Raw genomic sequence first — 13,827 nt, forward strand, 5'->3', positions numbered from 1 at the left:
TTGATCGGCGGTGTGAGTTGTCAAAAAGGTCCAAACTGGGTCAAAATTTCACGAAAATTCAAGGCTAACCCCTTGCAAAATTCTAAAATTTGGGTCAAAAAGTTGCACCCTTTATTTCTTGGAAACCTGTAGGAAACATTCCTTTTGAGTGTTTAAAACCCATTTTCGATGATTTGAAAGAGGTTTGAAGTAAAATCCAAACTGGGTCAAAATTTCACGAAAATGCAAGGCTAACCCCTTGTAAAATTTTTAAATTTGGGTCAAAAATGTCGCACCCTTAATTTCCTGGAAACGTGTAGGAAACATTCCTTTTGAGTGTTTAAAACACATTATCAGTCATTTTCGATCATTTCAAAGAGGTTTAAAGAAAAATCCAAACTGGGTCAAAATTTTACGAAAATGCAAGGCTAACCCCTTGTAAAATTTTTAAATTTGGGTCAACAATGTCGCACCCTTAATTTCCTGGAAACGTGTAGGAAACATTCCTTTTGAGTGTTTAAAACACATTATCAGTCATGTTCGATCATTTCAAAGAGGTTTAAAGAAAAATCCAAATTGGGTCAAAATTTTACGAAAATGCAAGGCTAACCCCTTGTAAAATTTTTAAATTTGGGTCAAAAATGTCGCACCCTTAATTTCCTGGAAACGTGTAGGAAACATTCCTTTTGAGTGTTTAAAACCCATTTTCGATGATTTCAAAGAAGTTTAAAGAAAAATCCAAACTGGGTCAAAATTTCACGAAAATGCAAGGCTAACCCCTTGTAAAATTTTTAAATTTGGGTCAAAAATGTCGAACCCTTAATTTCCTGGGAACGTGTGGCAAACATTCCTTTTGAGTGTTTAAAACACATTATCAGTCATTTTCGATCATTTCAAAGAGGTTTAAAGAAAAATCCAAACTGGGTCAAAATTTCACGAAAATGCAAGGCTAACCCCTTGTCAAATTTTAAAATTTGGGTCAAAAATGTTGAACCCTTAATTTCCTGGAAACGTGTAGGAAAGATTCCTTTTGAGTGTTTAAAACCCATTTTCGATCAATTCAAAGAGGTTTGAAGAAAAATCCAAACTGGGTCAAAATTTCACGAAAATGCAAGGCTAACCCCTTGTAAAATTTTTAAATTTGGGTCAAAAATGTCGCACCCTTAATTTCCTGGAAACGTGTAGGAAACATTCCTTTTGATTGTTTAAAACCCATTTTCGATGATTTCAAAGAAGTTTAAAGAAAAATCCAAACTGGGTCAAAATTTCACGAAAATGCAAGGCTAACCCCTTGTAAAATTTTTAAATTTGGGTCAAAAATGTCGAACCCTTAATTTCCTGGGAACGTGTGGCAAACATTCCTTTTGAGTGTTTAAAACACATTATCAGTCATTTTCGATCATTTCAAAGAGGTTTAAAGAAAAATCCAAATTGGGTCAAGATTTCACGAAAATGCAAGGCTAACCCCTTGTAAAATTTTTAAATTTGGGTCAAAAATGTTGAACCCTTAATTTCTTGGAAACGTGTAGGAAACATTCCTTTTGAGTGTTTAAAACCCATTTTCGATGATTTCAAAGAGGTTTAAAGAAAAATCCAAATTGGGTCAAAATTTCACGAAAATGCAAGGCTAACCCCTTGTAAAATTTTTAAATTTGGGTCAAAAATGTTGAACCCTTAATTTCCTGGAAACGTGTAGGAAACATTCCTTTTGAGTGTTTAAAACACATTTTCGATGATTTCAAAGAGGTTTAAAGAAAAGTCCAAATTGGGTCAAAATTTCACGAAAATGCAAGGCTAACCCCTTGTAAAATTTTTAAATTTGGGTCAAAAATGTCGCACCCTTAATTTCCTGGAAACGTGTGGCAAACATTCCTTCTGAGTGTTTAAAACACATTTTCGATGATTTCAAAGAGGTTTAAAGAAAAATCCAAATTGGGTCAAAATTTCACGAAAATGCAAGGCTAACCCCTTGTAAAATTTTTAAATTTGGGTCAAAAATGTCGAACCCTTAATTTCCTGGAAACGTGTGGCAAACATTCCTTCTGAGTGTTTAAAACACATTTTCGATGATTTCAAAGAGGTTTAAAGAAAAATCCAAACTGGGTCAAAATTTCACGAAAATGCAAGGCTAACCCCTTGTAAAATTTTTAAATTTGGGTCAAAAATGTTGAACCCTTAATTTCTTGGAAACGTGTAGGAAACATTCCTTTTGAGTGTTTAAAACCCATTTTCGATGATTTCAAAGAGGTTTAAAGAAAAAATCCAAACTGGGTCAAAATTTCACGAAAATGCAAGGCTAACCCCTTGTAAAATTTTTAAATTTGGGTCAAAAATGTTGAACCCTTAATTTCCTTGAAACGTGTAGGAAACATTCCTTTTGAGTGTTTAAAACACATTTTCGATCATTTCAAAGAGGTTTAAAGAAAAATCCAAACTGGGTCGATATTTCACGAAAATGCAAGGCTAACCCCTAGTAAAATTTTTAAATTTGGGTCAAAAATGTCGCACCCTTAATTTCCTGGAAACGTGTAGGAAACATTCCTTTTGAGTGTTTAAAACACATTATCAGTCATTTTCGATCATTTCAAAGAGGTTTAAAGAAAAATCCAAATTGGGTCAAAATTTTACGAAAATGCAAGGCTAACCCCTTGTAAAATTTTTAAATTTGGGTCAAAAATGTTGCACCCTTAATTTCCTGGAAACGTGTGGCAAACATTCCTTCTGAGTGTTTAAAACACATTTTCGATGATTTCAAAGAGGTTTAAAGAAAAATCCAAACTGGGTCAAAATTTCACGAAAATGCAAGGCTAACCCCTTGTAAAATTTTTAAATTTGGTCAAAAATGTCGAACCCTTAATTTCCTGGAAACGTGTAGGAAACATTGGGTCATTTGGAAACATTTGGAAAATTGGGTCAAAATTTTACGAAAATGCAAGGCTAACCCCTTGTAAAATTTTTAAATTTGGGTCAAAAATGTTGAACCCTTAATTTCTTGGAAACGTGTAGGAAACATTCCTTTTGAGTGTTTAAAACCCATTTTCGATGATTTCAAAGAGGTTTAAAGAAAAAATCCAAACTGGGTCAAAATTTCACGAAAATGCAAGGCTAACCCCTTGTAAAATTTTTAAATTTGGGTCAAAAATGTTGAACCCTTAATTTCCTTGAAACGTGTAGGAAACATTCCTTTTGAGTGTTTAAAACACATTTTCGATCATTTCAAAGAGGTTTAAAGAAAAATCCAAACTGGGTCGATATTTCACGAAAATGCAAGGCTAACCCCTAGTAAAATTTTTAAATTTGGGTCAAAAATGTCGCACCCTTAATTTCCTGGAAACGTGTAGGAAACATTCCTTTTGAGTGTTTAAAACACATTATCAGTCATTTTCGATCATTTCAAAGAGGTTTAAAGAAAAATCCAAATTGGGTCAAAATTTTACGAAAATGCAAGGCTAACCCCTTGTAAAATTTTTAAATTTGGGTCAAAAATGTTGCACCCTTAATTTCCTGGAAACGTGTGGCAAACATTCCTTCTGAGTGTTTAAAACACATTTTCGATGATTTCAAAGAGGTTTAAAGAAAAATCCAAACTGGGTCAAAATTTCACGAAAATGCAAGGCTAACCCCTTGTAAAATTTTTAAATTTGGTCAAAAATGTCGAACCCTTAATTTCCTGGAAACGTGTAGGAAACATTGGGTCATTTGGAAACATTTGGAAAATTGGGTCAAAATTTTACGAAAATGCAAGGCTAACCCCTTGTAAAATTTTTAAATTTGGGTCAAAAATGTTGAACCCTTAATTTCCTGGAAACGTGTAGGAAACATTCCTTTTGAGTGTTTAAAACCCATTTTCGATGATTTCAAAGAGGTTTAAAGAAAAATCCAAACTGGGTCAAAATTTCACGAAAATGCAAGGCTAACCCCTTGTAAAATTTTTAAATTTGGGTCAAAAATGTTGAACCCTTAATTTCTTGGAAACGTGTAGGAAACATTCCTTTTGAGTGTTTAAAACCCATTTTCGATGATTTCAAAGAGGTTTAAAGAAAAAATCCAAACTGGGTCAAAATTTCACGAAAATGCAAGGCTAACCCCTTGTAAAATTTTTAAATTTGGGTCAAAAATGTTGAACCCTTAATTTCCTTGAAACGTGTAGGAAACATTCCTTTTGAGTGTTTAAAACACATTTTCGATCATTTCAAAGAGGTTTAAAGAAAAATCCAAACTGGGTCGATATTTCACGAAAATGCAAGGCTAACCCCTAGTAAAATTTTTAAATTTGGGTCAAAAATGTCGCACCCTTAATTTCCTGGAAACGTGTAGGAAACATTCCTTTTGAGTGTTTAAAACACATTATCAGTCATTTTCGATCATTTCAAAGAGGTTTAAAGAAAAATCCAAATTGGGTCAAAATTTTACGAAAATGCAAGGCTAACCCCTTGTAAAATTTTTAAATTTGGGTCAAAAATGTTGCACCCTTAATTTCCTGGAAACGTGTGGCAAACATTCCTTCTGAGTGTTTAAAACACATTTTCGATGATTTCAAAGAGGTTTAAAGAAAAATCCAAACTGGGTCAAAATTTCACGAAAATGCAAGGCTAACCCCTTGTAAAATTTTTAAATTTGGTCAAAAATGTCGAACCCTTAATTTCCTGGAAACGTGTAGGAAACATTGGGTCATTTGGAAACATTTGGAAAATTGGGTCAAAATTTTACGAAAATGCAAGGCTAACCCCTTGTAAAATTTTTAAATTTGGGTCAAAAATGTTGAACCCTTAATTTCTTGGAAACGTGTAGGAAACATTCCTTTTGAGTGTTTAAAACCCATTTTCGATGATTTCAAAGAGGTTTAAAGAAAAAATCCAAACTGGGTCAAAATTTCACGAAAATGCAAGGCTAACCCCTTGTAAAATTTTTAAATTTGGGTCAAAAATGTTGAACCCTTAATTTCCTTGAAACGTGTAGGAAACATTCCTTTTGAGTGTTTAAAACACATTTTCGATCATTTCAAAGAGGTTTAAAGAAAAATCCAAACTGGGTCGATATTTCACGAAAATGCAAGGCTAACCCCTAGTAAAATTTTTAAATTTGGGTCAAAAATGTCGCACCCTTAATTTCCTGGAAACGTGTAGGAAACATTCCTTTTGAGTGTTTAAAACACATTATCAGTCATTTTCGATCATTTCAAAGAGGTTTAAAGAAAAATCCAAATTGGGTCAAAATTTTACGAAAATGCAAGGCTAACCCCTTGTAAAATTTTTAAATTTGGGTCAAAAATGTTGCACCCTTAATTTCCTGGAAACGTGTGGCAAACATTCCTTCTGAGTGTTTAAAACACATTTTCGATGATTTCAAAGAGGTTTAAAGAAAAATCCAAACTGGGTCAAAATTTCACGAAAATGCAAGGCTAACCCCTTGTAAAATTTTTAAATTTGGTCAAAAATGTCGAACCCTTAATTTCCTGGAAACGTGTAGGAAACATTGGGTCATTTGGAAACATTTGGAAAATTGGGTCAAAATTTTACGAAAATGCAAGGCTAACCCCTTGTAAAATTTTTAAATTTGGGTCAAAAATGTTGCACCCTTAATTTCCTGGAAACGTGTGGCAAACATTCCTTCTGAGTGTTTAAAACACATTTTCGATGATTTCAAAGAGGTTTAAAGAAAAATCCAAACTGGGTCAAAATTTCACGAAAATGCAAGGCTAACCCCTTGTAAAATTTTTAAATTTGGGTCAAAAATGTCGAACCCTTAATTTCCTGGAAACGTGTAGGAAACATTCCTTTTGAGTGTTTAAAACACATTATCAGTCATTTTCGATCATTTCAAAGAGGTTTAAAGAAAAATCCAAATTGGGTCAAAATTTCACGAAAATGCAAGGCTAACCCCTTGTAAAATTTTTAAATTTGGTCAAAATTGTCGAACCCTTAATTTCCTGGAAACGTGTAGGAAACATTGGGTCATTTGGAAACATTTGGAAAATTGGGTCAAAATTTCACGAAAATGCAAGGCTAACCCCTAGTAAAATTTTTAAATTTGGGTCAAAAATGTTGCACCCTTAATTTCCTGGAAACGTGTAGGAAACATTCCTTTTGAGTGTTTAAAACACATTATCAGTCATTTTTGATCTTTTCAAAGAGGTTTAAAGAAAAATCCAAATTGGGTCAAAATTTCACGAAAATGCAAGGCTAACCCCTTGTAAAATTTTTAAATTTGGGTCAAAAATGTCGCACCCTTAATTTCCTGGAAACGTGTAGGAAACATTCCTTTTGAGTGTTTAAAACACATTATCAGTCATTTTCGATCATTTCAAAGAGGTTTAAAGAAAAATCCAAATTGGGTCAAAATTTCACGAAAATGCAAGGCTAACCCCTTGTAAAATTTTTAAATTTGGTCAAAATTGTCGAACCCTTAATTTCCTGGAAACGTGTAGGAAACATTGGGTCATTTGGAAACATTTGGAAAATTGGGTCAAAATTTCACGAAAATGCAAGGCTAACCCCTTGTAAAATTTTTAAATTTGGGTCAAGAATGTCGCACTCTTAATTTCCTGGAAACGTGTAGGAAACATTCCTTTTGAGTGTTTAAAACACATTGTCAGTCATTTTTTCAATAATTTGAAAGAGGTTTGAAGAAAAGTCCAAATTGGGTCAAAATTTCACGAAAATGCAAGGCTAACCCCTTGCAAAATTCTTAAATTTGGGTCAAAAATGTCGCACCCTTCATTTCTTGGAAACGTGTTGAAAACAGTCCTTTTGCGTGTTTAAAACACATTGTCAGTCATTTTCGATTTTGTCAGTAATTTTGATTTTGCAAAAGGAAATAGCAACATTGGAATTCCACATGAGCACAGGGCAGAATGTTTCTTACATTCAGTTCAGTTACTTCAGCTATTATATTCCATTCTGAAAATCACCAGTGAATTGCCTTTTGTTTAAAATGTTTGAAATTCATGAATCAAATTAGATTTGAATGAGCAAAAAATCGAGGGAAAAAGTTGAATTCAGTTAAAATTGTTGAAGTAAATTTGAAAATACAAGATGCAGAAAACAAAATATTTAGAAATAAGATATGAATAGCAGATGTAGATAAAACTTAAAAGAATTGAAAACGGAGAACCAATCAAGAATAAATGAAGTGTTTGAAACCATTTAATAAAATGAAAGTTGAAATCACGTGGAAAATGTTGAGAAAAAAAAAGCACTTTAGAATGCAAAATAAATCCCACAGAGAACAGTCCGTATGAAAAAAAAGACAACGATGATAAAAATGTTCATGGTGAAAATACTTCTCACTTAAATACTATTCAACGGAGTAATTTTTCACGGACTTACTTTCGAAAAGCAATGTTACGGAGATATGCCGATCGTGTTAAAGCTTCAGTAGGACTATACATTGGAACAGCAAAAAATTGTCACTTCACGTGTTGGGTCTATGTAAACATACAAAAGTTAAATCATTAAATAATCTACAATTTACTGCAGATTCTTCAGGGAAGTGTAGATTTTTTTATTTAGAGGGACATCACAGGAGTAGTTTAGCGAACAGAAAACCATAAGCAAGTCATAACAAAGATTTGCAAATTTGCAGTATTCACAAGTTGGCTAAACTGAAATGAAAGCGAGGTTAAGTTATATTTTGGACACTATAAGAATAAAATTGAAAGCAATTGAATAAAGTTTGTTACAAATCAATTTTATTTTCGATGAAGAATGATTAATAATTTGTGATTCATTATATCCTAATGTTGAACCATTTTCAAATCAAATGAAACAGAAGCATGGAACCCCAAATAGTCTGGCACCATCTTTGACAGATAACAATGAATAAAAAAAGCGAATGAAAATGAATTCCCCCGTGCCAGGTCTTTTGGGTGCTTGTATTGCGTCCTCTACAGACAGTGGAAAGACCGATGCAGAAAACAAGAGCCTCGTTTATATAATGAGACTCTTGGATCATCCTGAGTTGTGTTTTGATCTGATGGAAGCAGTCACGGGTGAAGTTGTAGATGCGGTATCCCATCTCTAGAGTGCGGCGAAGTTTGCTATCAGCTTCTGCCGACAGAGGCTCCTTGAACTTGGTCTTGGTGTAACTGACCATGAGAGCTATTAAGAAATAAAGCTATTATTTCCAATGCAAAAGTGTTGATATTTTGGTAACTGTGAGCTATTTGTAATGACATTCTTAATGTTGAAAAGAGGGACTTGGATGGAATAAATACGTTTGTGCTAAGACCACGCTTAATTTGGTGCCATCAATAATTTATTTATATATCATATGAAACTATCATTAATCTCTCACCACCCGGGGACTGTGGTCGACGATAAATCTCAACGATTTCCAGAAAGAACTCAGGCATAAATCGCTCTAAAACCAGGAGATAACCTTCGAATTCTTCATTCAAGACAACGGCCAAGGAGCTGTCGATGTGCTTGACCGCTTGTGCAAAGGTCCAACTGCTTGGCTGTCTATGAAGTAGACAAGTCAAATAATAATTATTGATTTCATTAAAATCTGATTACCAAACGGTTGTTTTGAAATTTACAACTGACACACAAAACGGTTACTCACATAAGCATTTTTGACAACCAATAAAATAAATAGTTGCCAAAATATACCTTTGAATACTTTCCTATTACAATAGGAGACTTTGAGATGCTTAGTGCCAACAAACATACCGATCCTTTTTACCAGTTTTGAGTACGCGCAATACCTTGAAAAAGAACCGGTATGTCTGCCGCCATTAGCGTCTCAAAGTTTCGACCGATAAGGGATGGTATTTCTTATTCCACATTAGCAGATTCTTTTCTTCTCGGACTTTATCCCTCAGTCCTTACGAAAGTGTCTTACTTGCATCGAGGGTCCTCGCCACAAAAACACGTCAGAATGGAGAACAGTCGATAATACTCCGTGCAAAACGGGATGTCTCGAAGAACACACTCAAAGTCTGCAAATCCTCAAAATAAACAAATGTATTTGATAAATTGGAAAATTCTCGAGCAGAGGTGATGATTCCAGCTTTGAAATATCGAAGATAACTTTGTAATCATTCGGCAGCTCCAAGACGAACACAAAATCATCTCAGACCTGTCAGTGTTCATTTTTACAATCTTTGAAAATCTCAAGATCGGGAATATTAAATGAATCAACTCTTATTACTGTAAAGAAATCGAACTCGGTTCGAATCAAAGAAGTTGTAACTTTGAGAAATAAGCCCACACACAGCCTCGTGCGATTCAGGATTTTTTGTTACAAGACGGCAGTTTTTCCAGCTTTTTTTTTACCGGCATTGTGCTGTTCTCTGTGTTTTTCATCATCTCCTTGCGCTTTTGTAAAGTGTAGCTGGCTGTGTGGTTTCCAACATCCCCGTGCAGACTAAAGTAGAAGTTGGATGTGAATCTAGCAATGGGATCACGGACCATGCTGATGTAACTTGGTGATTCTTGCCTGGAGGAAAAGGAATGATGGGTAAAATGAGGTCTCCGTTCACATTCTGGTCCAGATTACAAAATCAAAACTTAGAATCCCCTTTCCACTTACTTCCTGAGCGCGCGAAGCCACTAACTCTGGCATGTTGAATAGTTGAACAAAACATAATTCTACGGTTTCGAGTGTGTGTCCCTCCCCCTGAAAATGGCATTTTACAAATCAACTTTCATCAGAAGAGTTTTTATCATCAAGGCATTTTCCTTGGGGATAGATGAACATGCTTGACAGAGAGAATCTTACCACTGGAACTCCATATATCTCATGCGTGCTGCAAACACGTGTCGACCTTGACGATGATTCATGAAATCTCGACGAATAGGTATTTCCTATACAGGAACAAAGAGACAGTTCCATGTTTGTGGCAATTTTTTGTTAGTTCTAATCTTTGCCTCGCGGTGACAAACTTTGTGGCTAATTTTTTGTAAAGTCTAACATTATCGAGCAGGATGTATCGGTGTTTAGACAATTCACACAGGCTTTTAATAAATACCTTAAAATGATTTATTCAACTAAAACAGACTGGAAGAAGCCGACTGGAAATTAGCAACTACAGTCGAATTTATTGTCCAATTTTGAGTAAGATGCCACATATATGTAACTAAGTCATCGAGTTGAAAAGAGATGGAATATCACGTGACTTACCACTTTTGAGTGGTATCCTACCATGTGACTTACCACGTCAGACAGGAAGTTTTTATAGCCGAACCCTTTCTTCTTGGCTTGTTCTTGGACAAGACTTCCGAGGGTCCGACTTCCTGTCTTAGGTATACGGAGAAAAATGATCTTGGTAGCCTGGAATAATTCAGAACGTACAAATGTGATAATTAACAATTATTGATGAGTTATCCCTTTACAACATTCTAAATTACTTGAACTAAGACGCATACATACTCAAACTAACAATTAGATGATTATCAAAGTGAAAGTGAGTTGACAAAATGAAATGAAACGCCTATTTGAATAGTTGACAGGCGCTAATCCACTTGATTGATAATCCACTTGATCGACATGATTCTCTGATTGCGTCAGAGATATTCTGAGATAACTATTTTCCTAGTTCACAATGTACTTACATTTGTCAGCTTTGGTTTGCTGAGAGTTTCCCTGTTTCTGGAATCAACAAACGACCCTGTTGAGGGAGAATTATAAACCAGATATGGTTAAATGGTTAAGACAAATTATAAGGCAGGCTACAACAAACTTATACCCGGTATAAGATTTCAGCAAAAAGCAGGAAAACATCAACAACCGACTATTAAGTGAAGTTTGGAAAACAAAATAATGTAACAGAAGATTAGCAGTAGGTATGCATCAGCTAAAGATGCGTCTGAATTATGTTGATGTAGAATTGCATCATTGGAAACGTTGCTGAGGTTTTCTGAGGAGAGTAGCCTACCTTGATGTGGCTGTTTACTGTCGAGGAGGGGTTGGCTGGGCAGTGAATTCGGAGAAATCCCTCCCCGAAGGACAGTATCTTTCTCCACATCATCCTGAACCCAGATTTGCTGTTTGGTTGACCAAAAAACTCTTCCCGATAATGCAAAGACGATGCAGATGAACAAGAAAACAAAGAACAGTACGTGGGTCAGTTTCGGCAGAGATGCTCCTGAAACCAACTCGGTAGACTTTGAGAAGTGGTGTACATAGAAGAAAAAAACACAGAAGACAAAGACAAAGAATTATCAAACTATGTTCAATGTAAATCCATTACCAAAAATATCCACTGGCTATTATCACAGTGTGTGATCTCTACCGTACAATAATGGTGCCAAAATTATTGGATGTAACACCACTGGCGATAATTTGACGCTTTCCTCCAGTGCCGTGTGTGACGCCATGCACCATGCAGTCCTGGTGCCATTCGCCATTGGGAAAAAAAGAAGGGGCGTATTCGACCGTTCTGCCAGACATGTACTGCGCCTTGAAGAGCTGGTCTTCAGTGAATTCAAATACAGAGGATTGGATAAGGTAGTTGGGGGAAACTTTGAAACTTTAAGTATCTGAGTTTAGGAGAAGTTACTCGAAAATTGTGACTGTGTATTCATCGTAATTAATCTGTATAAACACGACAACTATTCAAACAAACTTACCATGTTCACAGCACGTTTGCCTGAGCTCTAATGAACATAACATAAGCCCTACAAGAACTGTCCTTACCGATCGGGTCAGAATTTACTATTGACTTGACTCCCCTTTGCTGGCTTGGAATGAAAACAGAAAATTCAAATATTTATCCACCAATAGTAGCTTGTAGGTCGTTTAAAAAATCTGTTCGGTTGTTAAGTTGTGGAGACGAAGCTTTCATTTCAGAAACTTTATGTGCAGCCGATGGTTGGAGGGTATTCAACTTTTTCTCCGTAGGCAGGTGAAACCAGTAATCTGATTCAGTGACTCACAGGTGAGAAAAGTTGTACAAGACAGGCGCTGGGATCGACTCTTACCCTTAAACATTACCAAACCATGAATTAGCAAAGATGAATGTTCAAAACTCTATAAACCACTCAGTAAAAACTAACCTAAGAAAAAATATTTAAAAAAAGAAATACCAAAACAGGACAAAGAAATTACGTTTGTGAGATTCCTGATATAGGGATCATGTTACATTAAGTTACAAGTCTAGTTATATCACCTAGACAACAGCGATGGCACGAAAAATACATTTCTGCCATTATGATATAGTCTTCCATAGATCAAAGTTATCACGACAGTAGTCACCTTATAACTTATCCAGTCATGCATTCACATTTTCTTCGTGAGTAGGCCTACTAGATTATTCATAAATGGCATTTTCGAGTTATAGCTGTTTGATTCCATGTTTTCAAAGACACAAAAGTATGCTTTTCGCAAAGTTTATATGACGGTTATATCTCAGAAGCTTATTTAAATATTTTGAGTCTTTCTTGTTCACCAAAACCTGGCCAACCCATTTTCACCAACCTCAGTCCCTGTTATACTTTACAGCTCTCGTCTGTTTAACTGTACACAACGTACTGCATGGACTTCCGTCGGGATTTCTTTGAACGCTGGAATTTGCTTGCTTTATGATGCAAATTATCATCGAGGAGAGAAAGCTCGCAGCATTAAAAGACCACATGTAACAACCAAAGACTTTAATGAGCGGAATTCCTACGAACGAGGGTCTGTGTCTATGTAACTATGGAGGAACAAATACCAACCTTTACAGTATCCCCCCCCCCGAAAAGGTTTGACCCCCGATGCACAAACCTAATGACGCTGGTTTAAAAACATTCGAAGTATTTTCTAAGAAAAGGTTTGAATATTTTCCTTCGTATATCTAAGTGTGCGTTTTTAGACTGTGTGGCAGTTAATTTCTCACTATACGGAGAAACTAGTGATGTCCATGTATGGAATTCTCCCTTAACGTTTTTTCGTTCTGTGTAGTCAATATGTCTAACGTTAGTCGTGAACTTTAAAGTTAAATTGTCAAGAACGTCAGCCAGCGAAGGCTAAGAGCAAATGGCGCCCGAATTTTGAGAGGGAGTATGGCAACCACAACAGAGTTAGTAACAGCTTTCATATTTTAGCTAAAGACTAAAAATCTCGAAACAAATTATGATAACATATAAAACATCTAGTCTATCTTACCTCGGTTCTTTGGTCTTCATAGCTTATTATGCCCTGTACGTGCTGTTATACTGTGGGAAAACTGAGAGCGACATTGGTCTGCCCAGCCAAGCGTGGCGTTTACAGGGATTTGTCCAAATGACACAAAGAGGCACGTGTATCATGCGTGAACGTCAAGAACCAGTGATAATGAGACATGATAGTACCAGACTACTGTCCAAAGATCGTATAGCGCCAGCGCTATACGATCTTTGCTATTGTCTACCAACAGTTTGACATAAAAACCACTCTTTTGATTGGTCTGTAAAACCTTTATGTGTATGTACATCTGTTGATGCAACAATCGAATTTTAATATTGTGCTCACAACATTCGATATTTGTGAGCGTTGAGCAGCGAAATTTAATCCGGGTCGGGCATAATGAATCCCGAAGTGGGCCTTACGTGATACGCATGACTAAATAGTATAAATATTCATGAGGTTGTTTCATTAATGGAAGACCGCGTTCGATCCGGCAAAGACAACAGCGTCCCACCCTTATAATATGCCAAAATGTATTCCCTTCTGCACAATTACTTTCTAACCCTTTTTTGCGACTAAATTCTTTAAGATAGTATTGATTGAAGGCAGCCGATCTAGTAAACAACCTTCCAGCTTGCTCCTTATTTTGTTTTTGCCATTTTAAATGCTGACGATCATGTGATGACAGGACCATTTTCGATGGATGACGATGACACAGCAAGAATTCGAATCCAATACATAATTGGTAGGCCTATAGGA

At 35.7% G+C, this 13,827-nt stretch overlaps 1 protein-coding gene across 2 annotated transcripts; it reads right to left on the bottom strand.

Moving 5' to 3' along the window:
- Window positions 1-7,097: 7,097 nt before the first annotated feature.
- Window positions 7,098-13,476, bottom strand: LOC147796549 (uncharacterized). 2 transcript variants are annotated; one of them, XM_087146930.1, is made up of 9 exons: window positions 13,069-13,476; window positions 10,859-10,989; window positions 10,536-10,591; window positions 10,138-10,254; window positions 9,703-9,788; window positions 9,258-9,420; window positions 8,824-8,929; window positions 8,275-8,441; window positions 7,098-8,078 (listed from the first exon to the last, which is right to left on the bottom strand). In XM_087146930.1, the coding sequence occupies exons 1-7, from the start codon at window positions 13,086-13,088 to the stop codon at window positions 8,855-8,857; spliced, it is 648 nt and encodes a 215-aa protein (XP_087003056.1). In that variant the 5' UTR covers window positions 13,089-13,476; the 3' UTR covers window positions 7,098-8,078; window positions 8,275-8,441; window positions 8,824-8,854. The 2 variants fall into 2 exon arrangements, with proteins under 2 accessions (XP_087003056.1, XP_087003057.1); XM_087146931.1 differs by having other exon boundaries at window positions 8,824-8,920; window positions 13,069-13,474.
- Between the last annotated feature and the right edge of the window lie 351 nt (window positions 13,477-13,827).

The sequence above is a fragment of the Acanthaster planci genome, linkage group LG15 (genome assembly GCF_054643075.1).
Source record: "Acanthaster planci isolate LZ-2023a linkage group LG15, COTS_SCS, whole genome shotgun sequence".
In the NCBI taxonomy this organism is placed as follows: Eukaryota; Metazoa; Echinodermata; class Asteroidea; order Valvatida; family Acanthasteridae; genus Acanthaster; species Acanthaster planci.